The following is an 18,687-nucleotide window of genomic DNA, read 5'->3' on the forward strand; positions in this document are numbered from 1 at the left end:
ACCCCTTCCCACATACCTTACTCCATGTATTTCTTCCACCTGGATGTTCATCTGTATCCTTTATGATATCCTCTACTATATATTAAACTGGTAAATATAAGTAAGTGTTGCTCTGAGTTCTGCTCTACCAAATGATCAAATCCAAGACGGGGGTCATGGGAACCTCTGATCTGTAGCCAAGTCAGACAGAAGTTGTAGGCACCTGGGCACCTACTGTTTTCGACTGGCATTTGAAGTGGGGGGGGGCAGTCTTATGGGACTGAGCCCCTAACCTGTGGTTTGTGCTAACTCCAGTTACTGTCAGAATTGAATTTAATTAAGAACATCCAGTTCATGTCAAAGAATTGGTTGATATATGGGAAACCCACACATCTGGAGTCAGAAGTATTGTGAATGTGGTAACAATGTGAGAGTAAAGGAGAAACAGACTGAGGGTTTTGTTTTTGTTTTTTTTAACCTGGAAAAATATAAATCACAAAAAATAACTCAAGAAGAAATAAACTTGGGGCGCCTGGGTGGCTCAGTCGTTAAGCGTCTGCCTTCGGCTCAGGTTATAGTCACAGGATCCTGGGATCGAGCCCCGCATCGGGCTACCTGCTCCATGGGAAGCCTGCTTCTCCCTCTCCCACTCCCCCTGCTTGTGTTCCCTCTCTTGCAGTCTTTCTCTGTCAAATAAATAAATAAAATCTTAAAAAAAAACAAACCTTAAATGGTCCCTATACCCATGAATAGAATTATAGCAGAATTTAATAGTCCCACAAAGCCCCCAGCCCAAAGGTTTCAGAAATGAGCTCAACTACATGTTCAGAGGAAGGGGAAATTATATGACACACACCTGGGGAGTGGGAAAAAGTGAGGCACTTCCCCAACTCACTTTGATATCCAGAATACATAAACAATCTTATAAGGCAGTAAGAAAATGAAAACTGACTCAATGGAAAAAATGGGCAAAAAACACCAACAGATATTACACAAAAAAGGATACATGAATGACCTATAACACCCTCAATAAATGTCAGGCAAATTCAAATCCAATGTTCAAGATACCATTTTACACCTACCAGATTAACAAAATTTAAGAATTATGACATTCTTATGTATGCCCATCAGGTGATAAGAACTAAAATGTTCACAGCAGCACTGTTAGCTACTGTTTGGTAATGCCAAAAACCGGACACAGCCCAAATGTCCAGTGAGAAAACAGATAATAATAAACTGGCATGTTCATACAGTAAAACTATGTAGAAGTAAAAGTGAAAGATCTTCTATTACATGGATCAATCCTAAAACATTAATGGTGACCTCTATAAAAAGCAATCTTCAGAAGAATATATGCAATGTTATAAGTAGTTCAAAACCAGAGAAAACACATAAAACTATAAAGAAAAGCATGGATCGATTTAGGAGTAGGATTTAGGGAAGGGGCTTCAGGAGGTCTTCAGAGATAAATGTCTTACTTCTAAGCTGGGTAGCAGGTATGAATTTCTGTTATATTCTTCTTATAAAAAGGTATTTCACAATTTTAAAAATGCTTAAAAAAATGAGAAGGAATAAGTGATGGAAAATGTTCTGTTTTTCCGTGCAACCTCCACCACCCCCAGGATCCTGGGACACTGTATGAGATGGGGGAGGTATTGATTTTTTACTTTTTGTAGAGGTGGTCCCTGTCCTCCAGGAGCTTAATGGAAAAATGTTTTAAATATGCTCAAGAAGGGCTAAATCAAACATCCTGATAGTCCTAGGATTCTTCTACATTTCTGAAAAATGAAGATATAATTTACATATTTATACATAAAACTCACCCATTTAAAGTATAAAATTGAGAGGTTTTTAGTATGTTCACAGAGCTGTACAACCACCATCACTAATTCCAGAAACCCCATGCCCATTAAGAGTCACTCCCCTCCCTCCAATAGGGACAACCACTAATCTACTTTCTGTGTTTATGGATTGCTGATTTGGGACATTGTGCACTGACTCCTTTCACTTAGCACATTTTTAAGGTTCATTCATGTTGTGTTATGAATCAGTACTTTATTCTTTTTTATGGGTGATTAATATCCCATTGTATGGATAGACCCCAGTTTGCTTATCCATGTAACAGCTGATGATCATTTGGGTTGTTCCCATTTTTTGGCTATGATGAATAATGTGGTGATAAATATTTGTATCTAAGTTTCTGTGCAACATATTGTCAATTCTCTTGAGTATACATATACACAGGAGTAGAAATACTGGGGGTTCTTCTAGTTTTGAGACATCCTTAATGAGAATTCAACATTTATATGAAAATTTAAGAAATGTATGGCTTACAAAAAAAAAAAATCTATGTAAATGATGTCTGTAGCTTTAGGAAAACTATTTTGTAATTAATATTAGTGAAACATCTGAATAATTTATTTTACCCTGTCTACCCTTTATTTTGAGGTCAATAAACTCAAATCTTATTTACCTTGTCCTTTTTCAAGAAAAATGATTTTGGATTCTGGAAGAAAATTAGATCCAGTCACAATCATTTCATGACCTCCATTTACAGAACAACTGTTGATACTGTACTTCTCAATATGAGGAAGTTCTTGAGCAGACCGCTGAGCTGTTTTTTTTTTTATAAGAGTTGAGAAAAAACAAAGTATTAGTTTAAAATATTCCACACATAAATGATAAATTCAAGCTATACAATAAAAATAAAGAGAAGCAAACTCTGGGCTTTTAAAGTTTGAGACAATGGTAACAATATTCACTATTATTGAGAAAACAAAATAGATTTATTAGATTTGTGTGGTTTCTAAATAATTTTCTAACAACTGTAAAGAAACCAATAGAGAAAAATTAATCAATGCCTGCAACTTCATATTGACTCCAAAACATTAATTTCATCCACTTTTCTCCTTTTAGCTTGTGTCTTCAATACGTTTCTTCCTTACAATTGTTAGAATTGATAAATCTAATGTAACTATAAAAAGCAAATTAATCCAAACATAGGTAATTATATTGCATACAGTTAAAAGAAGACAGGTTTCTAAAGGACAAACATGAATTAGCTCTTTCCTCAAGAAAGTATCTAGGGGCGCCTGGCTCAGTCGTTAAACGTCTGCCTCCGGCTCAGGTCATGATCCCAGGGTCCTGGGATGGAGCCCCGCATCGGGCTCCCTGCTCCACGGGAAGCCTGCTTCTCCCTCTCCCCCTGCTTGTGTTCCCTCTCTCGCTGTCTCTTTCTGTTAAATAAATAAATAAATAAATAAATAAACCTTAAAAAAAAAAAATAAGTATCTAGATCATCACCGAGACAACAGGATTCCATTCTGGGCAATTTTCTAAATAACCGAAGCATACATGAAGTACATACTGAATTTTAAAAAAGGGAAGTAAATGTTTCTACAGTGCACTGCACTCTTCCTTCCCAAGGTATGTGAACATAATTTTTCTTAGTGCCTTAAGGTCAGTCTTTAAATTATCAACTTTTATAAAGTGACCTTGGTCACCTTTCTCTGATATTGCCTGATTTCAAGTTGTTATATTTTGTGAGATCCTATCTCTGAGTTTTATTTTCTTTCTTTGTTTTTTAACTTGCCTAAGCTTTAAGCTACAGATTATACTTCTTTTGACTGCTAAGATTCTCTAAGGGTTTCTTCTTGCCAAATGCCTAATTAGGTTTCTCTCTGGATTAAAACAAATAAAAAAAGTATGGATTATATGCTCTTCTTCACAGCTGGAAAACTGGTCTACTTTTAGTCCTAGTTCGTGGGTAGAAAATTGGTGGCTTTGAGGGTCAGCTGTGTTTTGTTTGGCTAGAACAACATTTTATTATCTTTTTTTTAAAGTTTTTTTTTTTTTAAAGATTTTATTTATTTGAGAGAGAGAATGAGAGAGAGAGCACATGAGAGGGGGGAGGGTCAGAGGGAGAAGCAGACTCCCTGCTGAGCAGGGAGACGGATGCGGGACTCAATCCCGGGACTCCAGGATCGTGACCTGAGCCGAAGGCAGTTGCTTAACCAACTAAGCCACCCAGGCGCCCCTAGAACAACATTTTAAAGAAATTTAAACTTGAATGCCTTTAGGAAGCACACATTCCCAGTTCACTATGGCTCTTGACTCTCCCAAGTATTTAATATCAAGCCACAAAAATGTATGTGAATTGGAATCACTGCCCCATTCAAAGAGAAGGTTAAAACAGACCCTTTTTCATAGGAGATGGGTCTGGGATTTAGGATCAACTATCACTTGGAAAGTACTGAGCACTAACCTAGATCTCAGAAAATACTTATGTTCCAAATGGCTCAGAGAGAAGGGGAATGAAAATAAGCAATGGATGGCCTAAGAGGTAGACTATTTCAAGTTTTAGATATTTATGGTGGAAACTAGCCACCATGGGTACATTCAAAGTAACAGCAAAAATGTGTTTAACATATGGCAGTCATAATAAGCAGGTAAGCTCAACTAAAAGATATTATGTATAAATGTAAAGAAAAAAAATCCAAAAAAAGTTAATAGTGACTACCTCAGGGTAGTGGTATTACAAAAGATTTTCATACTCTTTGCACCATTCTGCATTTCTATATTCTCAACAATAATCACATATTAATTTAATAAACTAAAAGAAAAAATAGAAAATGATTTTAAAATAATAACTTCATCTCAAAAACTCAAATTACTCTATGAACTTAAATTACTTAAATTAACTTTGCTAGGGGCGCCTGGGTGGCTCAGGTGGTTGAGCACCTGCCTTAGGCTCAGGTCATGGTCCTGGGATCAAGCCCTGCGTCAGGCTCTCTGCTCCGCAGGAAGCCTGCTACTCCCACTCCTCTCTGCTTGTGCTCTCTCTCGCTATCTCTGTCACTATCTCTCTCTCTCTCAAATAAATAAGTAAATTCTTTTAAAAAAATTAACTTCGCTAAAAAGTAGAGACATATATGCTTATATTGGCACAGAACAGTCAGGCATGATAATAAAAACAATGGCAATGATAGCTGCTTCTAAGAAGGGGAAATAGTTGACCTGGAAATTTGTTTTTCACTCTATATTCTTTTTGAATTTTGTAGCATGTACCTGTATTGTCTGTTAAAATTTAATACAAAACTACTTCTACAGTGAATTCTATTACCATGGATTTGCTCAGTGATTCCCAAAGTCAACTGGGAAATAATAAATAGTCCAATTCAACAAACAGCAAAAAGGAGCAGAGCAAGTTAATACAGTAGGTTTGATCCCAAATTAGGAATGCGTGTGTTTCACAGAAATAAAATGGTACAACTGAAAGAGCACTAAGCCTGTGTTCTAGATACAGCTCTCACCAACACTGAATGTGTTGGTACTGAATGAGTACTTCATATACTTGTGCCTCAGTTTCCTCCTACACAAAATTAAGACATAGAATTAGAACACTTCTAAGTCTATGTCCTAAACATCTAAACAGCAGTCTCAAAATTTCAGTCCTACCAGCTAACTGCCAGAGGTTCACAGTTCTCCAGGGCTTGAATAGGTACCAGGTTCTAGGGCCTGTTCTCATTTCTTGCCTTTGTAAATCGGCGAGGGGGGGAGCATTCACTTTCTCAATTTGATGTAAACAGATTAATGGTAAAACAAACCAAAAAATAAACTCCTAAAAGTCTTTAGCTGAGGCATCAGCTTGCAGAGATAAGCATCTTCCAACAAGAAGGCTCACATTTTAACTACACAAAGGTGACCAAGGGATACTTAGTATCAGAACCATAGCTTCAATTGGTTCTCTGACGTCATCAAGCCCACATTCCTTATTTATAGGTAAGAAAACTGTTGTCAAGATAATTTGTTTATAGTCCCACAGCTATGTATGGTCAAATTATCATGAGAACCCGTTTTCTAACTCCAAGATCAGTACTCCTCCCACCTAAACACATAGCTTATTTCCATACAAGAAAATCACATTAGCTATCCAATCTCTGTGCCTCAGTTTATACTTCTGATCCAAATATTACATTATAAGTAAACTAGAAAATGGCTTATCATAAACAAAATCTGAAAACAACACCACAAGCTCACTTACAGCACTCAACAGGTATGGAAGCTGTCTGCAGAGAAAGGACTTTTCCATTGGGCTGTGGGATGTGCACACGGAACACGAGTCGTACTCTAGTATTCTTTCTGCCAATATCAGTTTCTCCTTTTCGAAGTTCTATATCTGAATTGCGGAGTTTCAAAATACCTGCACAGTCAATACTAGGGAGAAAAATAAACAAAATTTATTTGCTTACTGATACTTAGTGGTCCTCAACAACTTAGCTCAACTTGGCAGGAAAGAACTATCACTACCTAAAATCAGGTCAAAAAAGAAAGATATATGGAGTGCTTGAGTGGCTCAGTTGGTTAAGCATTGGACTCTTGATCTCAGCTCAGGTCTTGAATTCAGAGTTGTGAGTTCAAGCCCCATGTTGGGTGTGGAGCCCACTTAAAAAAAAAAAAAAAAGATGTATGACTGCTATTTTCTCCTATTTCAATTTTAAGATTAAAAATGTTTTCAATGACAAACGTATAATGGTAGGCGTGGTAGACTGTCTAAAAAGATGGCTGTTAATTCCTCCCCATTTTTGTATCTGCATACCACTTCTCCCATCAAGAGGTGGAGTACCTAGGTACCTCTCCTTGAAAGCTGGCCTTATGATTTGCTTTGACAAACAGAATGTAATCAATTGATACAGTAAAAGTTATGAGCCCAGCACTTAAGCCTCATAACTTCCACTTTTCCTCTCTTAGAGCCCTGAGCCACCATGAAGTCCAATCGGCAAGGTGGAGAGAAAGGCCAAGACAATCCTCAACTACTCCAGCCATCCCAGCCATCTTGGATGTTCAAAACCCAGCTGAGCTCCCAGCTGAATTCAGGTGCATGAGTGATCCCAGCTGACACCACATGAATGGACCAGCTGAGTCCAGCCAACACTAAGAATCATGAAAATAATGAAGTTATTACTTTGAGCCACTAAATTTTAGAGTGGTTTCTTTTACAGAACTAGGTTAAGTGAAATACAAAGTAAAAAGACTGTTTAATTCTATATAACCAGGCCAAAAAAGATTAACTTGTAGGACTACAAATCAGTCATTAATAGCATTTTTAGACTTTTCTAGTAGAATGTTAATTAGTAAAAACAATCCATCAGACTAAGATTCTTTCATTTCTAAAGTATGCACATATAAAATTAAAGTTTTCGCATTTAAGTTCTAACATTTCATTATCTTCAAAATTTATTACTTGTATGGCTGCTTGACACACAATCAGTAGGAAACAACAGTACCTAAAACATATATTTGTATTCACATATGGAAAGAAAGCAAACGGATTTAATAATCAACATTCTAGTTAAAGTTTCCTCTCTCTTGTGGTATTCCTTGTCATCTGTCCTTTTGCTTTATCTACCCCAACAGCCCCAACTCCAGTGTTCACTGCCCAGAGGCTGCAGCAGTTGCTTTGAGGACAATATGTGTTAAAGAACTAGGTTATCAAGATAAGAACCAGTAAAGCACAAAAAAGAATCCCAAAAGGATGAATACTTTCATGTTCAGAAAGATACAGAAGAAATTCCCAAAAAAGGAAATACTTTTGAAAATAAATAGTTGCCATTTATGGATAACAAATTATATTTAACTAATATTGAACACCTGCACTTTAGCTCAACCAGTATTGATTATCCATCTTAACATGTCAATAGGAGTCTTTAAGGGGAAAGAAATACCAGAGATTATCCATTTTATTGAGTTTTGAGGGAAGGTATTTTATATAAATATATGTATGTATTATTTTATTTTATATTTTTAAACTCTACCCCCGTCGCGGGGCTCAAACTCACAACCCTGAAATCAAGACTCACATGCTCTACTGACCTGAGACACTTAGGTGACCCGAAGGAAGGTATTTTAGCAGAGAGCTAAGTTTCTAAGAGAAGATTTGGAATGAGTATCAGAAATGACAATCTTAAAATTTTGGCTACATGGGGTGCCTGGGTGGCTCAGTTGGTTAAGCATCTGCCTTCAAGTCAGGTCACAATCCCAGAGTCCTGGGATGGAGCCCCATGTTGGGCTCTCTGCTCAGTGCAGAGCCTGCTTCTCCCTCTACTGCTCCCCCTGCTTGTGTTTGCTCTCGGTCTTTCAAATAAATAAAATCTCAAAAAAAAAAAAAAAAGTGCAAAATACCTCTGGCTACAAAATGCAAGAAAAGACCAGATCAACAAAAAAACCACACATAGAGGAATAAAAATAACTATTAATTCGATTTACAAGTATGAATATATTTTATTTTTTTAAAGATTTTATTTACATATTTGAGAGACAGTACAAGCAGGGAGAGCGGCAGGGAGAGGGATAAACAGTCTTCTGCTGAGCAGAGAGCCCGATGGGGGGGTGGGGGAGGCGATCCCAGGACCTTGGGACCACGACCCCTTCGGAAGGCAGATGCGTAACCAACTGAGCCACCCTGGCGCCCCTTCTAGTTGCTTCTTATTCAACCCTTTTTGGGAGACACACAATGTTGCCACAAGCCTTCTTACAGAATTCCTGTCCCCAATCTAACAGGCCAGGGTAGATAGAATGGCCAGAGAAACTTCAGGTGTGTATCTGGCAGGGTGGGATGAAGGCACTAGCTGCATGTAACTAGTAACAATGATATTTCTGCAGCTTTGTCCTTTCTGATCTGATCCAGGCAGGCAGTATATGCCATATCCTCTTGAGGAAGGGATGAGTCATGACTACAGCCTGTTCCGTATACTAGTAGATGGGAAAAGGATAAGGTAGCTACATTTAGCTGATTTTCTCACATTATTTGATATGTGAAGCTTTCCCAATTTCTTGAAAATTTTAGAAACTTGTGTGCTCTTTTTTATTGATTTATACATTATTTTTAGAAAGGATGAGGCATTTTACAACATAAATACAAATTAGGTCAAGGAAAAATAGAAAAAAATTTTAAATAGAAGGAACAGGAAATAATATATTCCAAATCTAGGGTTATACAAATTATTATAATTACTATAACTGAACCTGACTGTGAATTTCCAGAAGCCAAGGCAAAAAATAAATGTGATGAAAGTTTTTATATGTCTCTCCTTGTCTGGTACACCAAAATCTACCATGCCATCAGGAAATAATCAGCTTTTTCCCTTTAACTTGAAAAGATTTTGTGTGTACGTGTATGTGTAATAATGACCAACATAAGAGCTAATATATTTAATGGTGTTTTTTCAGATTATGAAGTTATTCATATGGATATTTCTTTTTATTTTTTTAAGATTTTATTTATTTATTTGACAGGGAGAGACACAGCGAGAGAGGGAACACAAGCAGGGGGAGTGGGAGAGGGAGAAGCAGGCTTCCTGCGGAGCAGGGAGCCCAATGTGGGGCTCAATCCCAGGACCCTGGGATCATGACCTGAGCCGAAAGCACACGCTTAATGACTGAGCCGCCCAGGATATTTCTTATCCTATCCTTCAGACAAAGTTAAGAAGTGTAAGAAACTTATGGTGACTTTCTATTGAACGTGATTCAAGTCTAGTGCTTTGAATATCCCGAAGAATGAATGGAAACATGGCCTGCAAACTATCTTCTAAAGATCAATTTTATGAGTTCTTAGAAAAAGATGGTTCAACTGAGTTTTAAATTCACCTCTGCAGCTATTGTACTGTATATTCATATGCTTTTGATGCCAAATGAATCAAATATGCTTTTCATGCCTAGAGTAAAAGGGAAGAAGCCTACAAGCATGCATTCTCATTCAGTGGTTGGCCACCTCACCTTATTTGAAAATGGGTCAAAAGGATGCCTGGAGGCAGAGAACTGGGTTGGGTTATTGAGTACCGTCCATGTAAACAAAACAGGTAAAAATTAGGTTTTATTTCAATTTTTATTAACTTGTCTTTTCTAGTAATAGGCAGGTAACAAGAAAAAAAACCCTAAATAACAAGTTCTTTCACAGAGAGGGGCAAAGGGGGAGGGAGAGGGACAAGCAGACTCCTTACTGAGCCCAATGAGCCAAAAATCAAGAGTCAGATGCTTCACCAAATGAGCCACCCAGGTGCCCCAAGTTATTTCTTAAGACAATTCTTTTTTTTAAGATTTTCTTTATTTATTCATGGGAGAAGAGAGAGGGAGGGAGGGAGGTAGAGGCAGAGGGAGAAGTAGGCTCCCACAGAGCCGGGAGCCCAAGGTGGGACTCGATCCCAGGACCCTGGGATCATGACCTGAGCTGAAGGCAGACGCTTAGACAGAGCTACCCAGGTACTTGGCAGTTCTTATTTTATAATAATAGAATTGTATCACAAATTGGTTTTCCTTAAGGGGTATATTCAGCTTACCCAAAAAGTTATTTAAGTATAAATTTAAAGGAAGAGAGCTAGAGACCAAAATCTTATTTTATAATCTGTTCTTGCAATAGCCTGGGACAGATGTTACTGCCATTTTAAGAAAGGTCTATACTGTAGTTTGAAACAATCTATGTAACAAACCTCACTATAAGTTTCAAATACCTAGTTGTGACAAATTAAAAGTTGCCTACTAAATTTCCTTTTCCCCCCTTTTTTCTTAGTAATAGGTCCCTATATCGTTACAGGTAGCAAAACAAAACAAAAAAATCCCAGATGTTCCTGATATACAAGGATGAACAATGAGATTTGTTGGGTAGGTTTCTGTAACAAACTTTTTTTTTTTAAAGGATTTATTTATTTATTTATTTGAGAGAGAGCGAGCAAGCACATGAATGCACAAGCAGGTGGAGCAGTAGAAGGCGAGAGAGAAGCACGACCCCCACCAAGAAGGGAGCCTGACACAGGGAGCCCAACGCAGGGCTCGATCCCAGAACCCTGGGCTCATGATCTGAGCAGAAGGCAGACACTTAACCATCTGAGCCACCCAGGTGCCCCTGTAACAAGCTCTTTAAAGAGGCTAATTCAGGGGGCGCCTGGCTGGCTCAGATGGTAGAGCATGTAACTCTTATCTCAGGGTTGTGACTTCAAGCCCCACGTAGGGCAAAGAGCTTACTTAAAAATATATATAAATAACATAACACAACACAACATAACATAAAAAAGAGGCTAACTCAGATGGAAGTTTTCATTTACCCTTCCTCCTTATTCCTTCTGGGACTACAGTTGTGATGGCTGGAGCTCCAGCAGCCATTTTGTATCTTGGGGACAGAAGTCACATGTTTAAAATAGCAGAGAAGAAAAAACAAAGAGTTTGGACCACCAATGACTTATGGAGCCATTGTGCCTAGTCCTAAAATGCCTACCTGTGTATTTCTCTTATGGAATAACAAACTAAATGTCTAATGTTTAAGCCACTGCATTTTCTAACATACAATCTAACATATAATAAACTGCAATATAATCCTAACTTGAACAAAACTCTAAAGCATTCTCATTCAGAAGCTAGCTACCTCATTTTGTTTGGAAATAAGTCAAACAGGATACCCTGGAGATAGAGTCAAAGTTTTCCTTAAGGAAATTTAACAATTACAACAACTGTACTGCAATTATTATTGTCTATCCTATTAGACTGTGAGCAACTTGAAAAAAGTCCATATATTTTTTTCTCTTTCACTTAACATAATGCTTGGCTGGTACTACGGTTCATAAACTTTTCGCGAATTCAATTTCTTTCCTGGAAATTCGCTACCAACCCTAGCAAATATACTACGATTATTTATATAATGTTATTCAGTTAATTTAGAACAATGAATGCTTCATTTCTGTACTATAAAAAGAAATACGTTTTTTCTGAAAGTTGTTTTAGGAAAAAAAAAAAACTGTCCATTTTGAGGCATGTTTCAAGATACCTGGCTGACATATTGTTTTCAGGAAGAAGGGGAATTTCCAGAACCTTTGTGCTGGCAATTATTATCTCTTGACTTGCAGTAGCAACAGTCTTCCCAGTGATTCGATGCACCTGGTAAAATGCATGAGGTCGTAAATATCGATCATCTGCTGTTCCAATAAACATCTGTAGATTTATCGGCTTTTCACTATAGCCCAGGAGCTAATTAGGAAGAACAAATGGAAAAATACAGTTCATTATCCATGTATTTACAATAAGCTTACAATAGTAAGTCTGTTATATTAGTAACATATTACTGATACACAAAATGTTATTTCAAAAAGATAACATAAGAAAAAGTAATAAGTGAACTAATCTTCCAAATTTCAAAAGTTTATGAGTTATAAAAGGTTGGAATATGTTAGAAAGGGATGAGGGGTTTTTTTCTGTATAAATATCTAGAACAATAAATATTTTGCAAAAGCCTTCTTATAGAATGCTGTGAAGAACCAAAAGTAATGCTGATTCTGTACACCAGGCAACATTAATCATCCAGACCAGACTTAAAAGACTTTGGTGTACAGGAAGCTCCTCTAATAGGATGTTAAAATCAGAGACAGTTTGTTTTAGTAGAAAGAATCTCAAAAAGCCTATTATATATGTTACCAACTTAAAGTTTCAACTGAGTTAGCAGGTTGGGCTTTCTCTGGTAGCCTTCACTATTGTTGAGGTTAAAATGACTATCCAGGGGGAGGACCAGGAAGGGCTGGAGGTAAAAACAGCGACCATAAAAAAGGAAGAAAATAAAAGAAACAGAGCCTAGGGGCACTTGGGTGTCTCAGTTGGTTAAGCGACTGCCTTCGGCTCAGGTCATGATCCCGCAGTCCCAGGATGGAGTCCCACATCTGGCTCCCTGCTCAGCAGGGCATCTGCTTCTCCCTCCGACCCTCCCCCTTCTCGTGCTCTCTCATTTTCTCTCTCTCAAATAAATAAAATCTTGAAAGAAAAAGAAAAGAAACAGAGCCTAAAGAAGTATACATTTGGGACTTAGGGAGGCTCCCCTATCCAATCTGATGGCTGAGTAGCACCAATCTGACCCATCATCATGCAGATAACAATTAAAACTTGAACAAACATAAAGAATGACTTGAAAGCATGGAGGGTAACCAAAGTAAGCATATTCTGGAAGTAAACTGACACATGTAAGAATAGAGTAACAAAAAGTGTGTTTCCTGTTTTTAAGACTTTTAACCAGAGAGAAGGCCACAGTCCATGCCTTACAAAGTGGTGGAAACTCCTACAGAAAATCTGCAGTCGGGGTGCCTGGGTGGCTCAGTCGGTTAAGCATCTGTCTTCGGCTCAGGTCAAGATCTCAGGGTCCTGGGAGAGAGCCGCACGTTGAGCTCCTTGCTCAGCAGGGAACCTGCCTCTCCCTCTGCTCGTCTCTCCCACTCCCTGCTCATGTTCTCCTTTTCTCTCAAATAAAATTAATAAAATCTTTAAAAAAGAAAATCTAGTCTGAGGGCCTGAAGAACTAAGGACAGAGTACAGAACAACCACAGCTTCTGGAGAGTAAGAGGGAAATCCCAGAAAGAAGACAGCCAGAGAAGGGGAGCTCCAAATTATACATACAAACTTTGCCCAATCCTTTGATTGACCTGGGAACCACCTATAAACAGGTCAGATCCCGAGGAGTGTAAAGCTAACATAAATGAAATGAGATTATGAGCTGCCACCAACCAGAAAGAGACAGGTTTTCCAGGTTGACTCCAACCAAGTTAAGTGACTGCTTAAACAAAAAAACAAAAATTCAGCATTCTTTGGGGGTTCATTTGAGTGTGTATCTGTTTTGATGTTTCTGAGTTGGGGGTTCTTTATATAATCTGAATTATCCCTTATAGATGTTGCAAATAATTCTCATTCTGTAGGTTTTTTCACTCTCTTAGTACTGTCCTTTGATTCACAGAAGTTTTTGATTTTGATGGAGTCCAATCTATCTGTTTTGTCTTTTGTTGCCTGTATTTTTGGTGCCATACTTGAGAAACCAATTCCAAATCCAATGTCAAAGACTTCCCCAGTGCTTTCTTCTAAGAGTTTTATAGCTTTAGGTCTCACACTTAGGTCCTTGATCTATTTTGAGTTTATTTTTGTATATGATGTAATGTAAGGATCCAACTACATTATTTTGCATGTAGATATCCAGTTTTCCCAGTACCATTTGTTGAAAAGATTGTCCCTTCCCCCACTGAATAGTCTTGGTATCCTACAGAAAATGAATTGACCATATATGTAAGGGCTTATTTTTGGGCTTTCTATTCTATTTCATTGGTCTGCTTATATGCCAGTACCACAGTGTTTTAAATACTGTAGCTTTGTAGTAAGTTATAACTCAGGAAGAGTAAGTCCTCCAAGTCTTTTTCAGGACTGTTTTGCCTATTTGAGGCCTCTTGCAATTCCGTATGAATCTGAAAATATGCCTTTCCATTCAGCAAAAAAGGCCGTTGGAATTTTGGGAGGTATAACACTGCATCTATAGATTGCTTTGGGGAGTACTGATGACTTACTAATGTTAAGTCTTCCTATCTACAAACATGGATATCTATTTTTATTTTACATATACTTAAATTTTATTCATTTTTATTTTATGTTTCCATCTATATTTTTCTTTCAGCAAATTTTGACACCTCCTTGGTTCAATTTAATTCCTTTAGATGCTACTGTAAATGGAATCGCTTTTTATTTTTTTTAAAGATTTTATTTATTTTAGAGAGAGAGAATGAGAGAGAGAGAAAGCACATGGGGGGGAGGGTCAGAGGGAGAAGCAGACTCCCTGCCGAGCAGGGAGCCTGATGCGGGACTCGATCCAGGGACTCCAGGATCATGACCTGAGCCAAAGGCAGTCGCTTAACCAACTGAGCCACGCAGGCGCCCTGGAATCGCTTTTTAAATTTCCTCTTCAGGTTGCTCATCACTGGTACACAGAAACACAAATGTTGAGTGTATATTGATCTTCCACCTGGAAATGTTGTGTTTATTAGCTCTGTAGCTTTCGTATGGATGATTTGAGATTTTCTATGTACAGGAACATGTCATCTGTGAATAGAGAGTTTTACCTCTTCCTTTCCAATTCAAATGCCTTCTATTTCTTTTATTGTCTAATAGTTCTGACTAGAAGTCCTAGCACAAATGCTGAATAGCAGTGGTGAAAAGTGAGCATCCTTGTTCCTAATCTTAAGGAGAAAGCTTTCAGTCTTTTACCATTAATTATGATGTTAGCTGTAGGCTTTTCATAAATGATCTTTCATGGTAAGGCATTTTCCCCCTTTCCGTGTGTGTGTGTGTGTGTGTGTGTGTGTGCGTGCGTAAATGAAAGGCTATTAAATTTTGTCAAATGCTTTTTCTGTGTCAACTGAAACGACTGTGTAGTTTTTATCTCTTCTATTAAATGTGGTGTATTGCATCAATTGATTTTCCTATGTTGGGCCACCTTTTGCATTTTTCGGATAAATTTACTTGGCGATGCTGTATGATCTTTTCACTGTGCTGCTGGTTATGGTTTGTTAGTTTTTAGTTGAGAATTTTTGTGTTTATATTAGAAATATAAATATAAATACTGTATCTTTGTCCTTATCTTTTCAATTAAAAAAATTTTCATGTTTCTACTGAAATCCCTCCATCTCTTCACATATATAGCTTACTTCTTCTACTAGACGGTTCAGCATTTTATCATAGTTATGATTAAAGACTCTTTCTGATAACTCCAACACAGATGAAGAAATAGATCTAGACCATCTCTGGGCCTGCTTTTACTGATTGTTTTTCTTTTTATTGTGGGTTATACTTTCTTTTGTGTGTGTGTATTGCTGAACATATACTGAACACTTTGTATTCAAGGGATTTAGAGACTCAAGTAGGAAAGTATTTACCTCCAGAAAGAGGCATGCTATTTCCTTTGTCAGGTAACAAATTCTTAAGCTATGTCTGGGCTTTGGTGCAGCTTTAGTCTGATTCCTCTGCTTGGATACAGTGGTTTCCTCATACTTCGTGGTCTTACAAGTTTCAGAGAGATGTCTTTGAGTAATCTCCACTCCTACTTTTAGCCACCAACTGGGAGAAAGATTTGTTCCATGGCTGCTTTAGTCCATTAAACCAGCAAGGGAGAGACATGATAATGTCAGTGGCATAAAGTCTATTTTTCAGTATCCACGGCAGAGGAGGTGTCCAGCTCTTCAAGGCAGCAGTGGAGTTTCTGGCACTCAGTCCCTAGCACCGACAGAACAAGTTATGGTCATAAGTCACAGTGTCAGTGCTGTTTTCACTATAGCAGTACTGGGGTGGATGGCTGGACAATGTTCCAGACCATGTGGCTTCCAAGCCAGAGATTTTTTAATAACCTTTAAAAAAATTCTCTTCTGGGGCGCCTGGGTGGCTCAGATGGTTAAGCGTCTGCCTTCGGCTCAGGTCATGATCCCAGGGTCCTGGGATCGAGTCCCGCGTTGGGCTCCCTGCTCCTTGGGAGCCTGCTTCTCCCTCTGCCTCTCTCTCTCTTTCATGAATAAATAAATAAAATCTTTAAAAAAAAATTACCTTCTGTTTCTGTACTATGGTTTATAAATTAGCCTGATAGGTGATATCAAATATAAAGTGCCTAGTACAGTGCTGTCATGTAGGTAGTGATAAACAAATATTAGCTATTAGTCTATGTCCATGATTCTAGGTATATAATGTAGTCAGAGTTCAAATGTGTAGAAGGAGTTTTAGTCTACTATGAGGTCCTTCAGGTGAACACTTTACTCCCCCTCCTTGCCCATTCCTGGATCTACAGTGGAGTTTGTAACCAAGCAACATCATAATTGATTATCCTCTACCCAGGAAAGGACATGAAGATTTCTGCCTGTTATTGGGTAATATAATTTACCTAGGATGGTTTTCAGGACTGTAACATTTATAGAGAAGCAATTAAACCTGGACCACTGCAATACCCTTATAACTATTCTCCCTGTTCTTGCTCTTGTTCTTTTACAGGTTATTTGCTGTCCAGGAGCCAGAACAAACTTTAACTAGATAATTTCATCCTCTGCTCAGAACTCTCTAATGGCTTCCTTCCAACACTCAACTAAATCCAAATGCCCTGTGGTGATTTATAGGGCCTATGTGATTTGAGCCCTGGCTAACTTGTTGCCTTACCTTCTCTTACTCTTTTTGCTTCCACAGTCGGCTCTAACCATCCTGGCCTTATTGCTTGACCCACCCAAGCTTATTCCTAGCCTCAAGGCTTTCACACTTAATACTTTATCACTCTGGAATATTCTTCCCTTTGATCTTCATACCACCTCACTCCTTCAGTTCCATACTCAAAGGTCAGCTCCTCAGAGAAGACCATCCTACCTAAAATACCATATCATTGTCCCCTTACCCTGTTTTATTATTTTCCATAGTATGGATCACTATGAAAAGTGTGTTACAGGAGTGGCTGGGTGGCTCAGTTGGTTAAGTATGTGACTCTTGATTTCTGCTCAGGTCATGATCTCAGGGTTTTGAGATCAAGCCCCAGGTTCATGCTCCAAGCTCAGCAGGGAGTCTGCTTGAGATTCTTTCCCTCCCTCTTCCTCTGCTCCTCCCCAGACTAGTGCGCACAAGCACTCGCTCTCTCTATTGCAAATAAATAAATCTTTTTTAAAAAGTGTGTTATACATTTATTATCTGTTTTCCTCAGTACCACAGAGTTCCAAAAAGGCAGAAACTTTGTCTTTTACCTCTACCCCTTCCTCTTTTAACTGAGGATCCATTATGGAAATATCCATATTGAATATCACTGCTTCAGCCAATACCATATAGGTGACAATAAAATAAAGAACAAAGTGGCATGTATTAAACTTTAAGAAATTAGTGAAGACTTTAAAAGGCAGAAATTTATTTATAATAAAAAGGATGTTGGGATGCATATGATAAAAATCAATGAAGGCTCTGTGAAGGAGGGAAAAGACAGAATCATGGAAATCAGCTAAGAGGCTGAGTTACTAAGTACTAACATCACATGTATTAAAAATTTAAATTAGAATGGAAGTAAGAACATAAATAGAAGACAGAAACAGAGAGGGATGAATGCAGTAAGTCCTTCCCTAAAGAGATTTCTTTTAAGTGACTATATATAGAATAATAAAGAGAAAGGAAAAAAGAAATTAGAAGTTCTGAGATTCAGGGGCGCCTGGGTGGCTCAGTTAGTGAAGCATCTGCCTTCGCCTCAGGTCATGATCTCAGGGTCCTGGGATGGAGCCCCATGTCAGGCTCCCTGCTCAGCGGGAAGTCTGCTTCTCCCTTGCCCTCTCCCTCTGCCCCTCCCCCTGCTCATGTGCACGTGTTCTTTCTCTCTAATAAATAAAATCTTAAAAAAAAGGTTCTGAGATTCAGAATCCAATAGAATGGTGGTATCACTAGCAAATAAAATGAAGAAGTCAGTGATTCAGAACAGCTTTGGAGAGAGAGGAGGTAGTGTTTTCACTGTTAGTCATGTTGTATTCAAAGTAAGAGTGACAGAGATAGATGGAAATGTGATGCTATATAAGATGTACATTCTTTTAGCCCAACCATAACGTCACTGAACAATAAACACAATGCTTTGCTATTCTGACAGTAAAATAATACAGTCTACTGTGCCTTAAAAGTATGACATTTGAAATCCATTTTTCTTTTGTTCTGACAGAAGTATACACTGTAAAAGTTCTAGTACAGTAATACTCTGAGGACTTGAAACACTACTGAGTTTTAACTGCAACATTGTGATGTGCAACATCCTGAGCAAAGTGTGAAGTGATGAGAGTACCATCTATGTTCTCTATCTTAAATGCTCTGCCATCATCATACAAAAACAGCCATAGTCAATATATAAATGAATGAGCATGGCAACAAGATGAGTGA

General features: G+C 38.1%; 1 protein-coding gene across 5 annotated transcripts in view; it reads right to left on the reverse strand.

Moving 5' to 3' along the window:
• The window catches only part of NFATC3 (nuclear factor of activated T cells 3), a 130,379-nt gene that overhangs the window by 45,298 nt on the left and 66,394 nt on the right, over positions 1 to 18,687 (reverse strand). For all 5 annotated transcript variants that reach the window (XR_003211606.2, XM_025889018.2, XM_025889016.2 and 2 more), the window contains exons 4-6: positions 11,792 to 11,991; positions 6,023 to 6,195; positions 2,453 to 2,593 (exon numbers count right to left, since the gene is read on the reverse strand). Coding sequence is in view for 4 of the 5 variants with exons in the window: in XM_025889018.2 (XP_025744803.1) it covers positions 2,453 to 2,593; positions 6,023 to 6,195; positions 11,792 to 11,991 (514 nt within the window). In the remaining variant the exon portion in view is untranslated. The remainder of the gene's footprint in view (positions 1 to 2,452; positions 2,594 to 6,022; positions 6,196 to 11,791; positions 11,992 to 18,687) is intronic.

The sequence above is a fragment of the Callorhinus ursinus genome, unplaced genomic scaffold (genome assembly GCF_003265705.2).
Source record: "Callorhinus ursinus isolate GAN/ISIS: 27379988/994484 unplaced genomic scaffold, GSC_fseal_2.0 scaffold37, whole genome shotgun sequence".
Taxonomy (NCBI): Eukaryota; Metazoa; Chordata; class Mammalia; order Carnivora; family Otariidae; genus Callorhinus; species Callorhinus ursinus.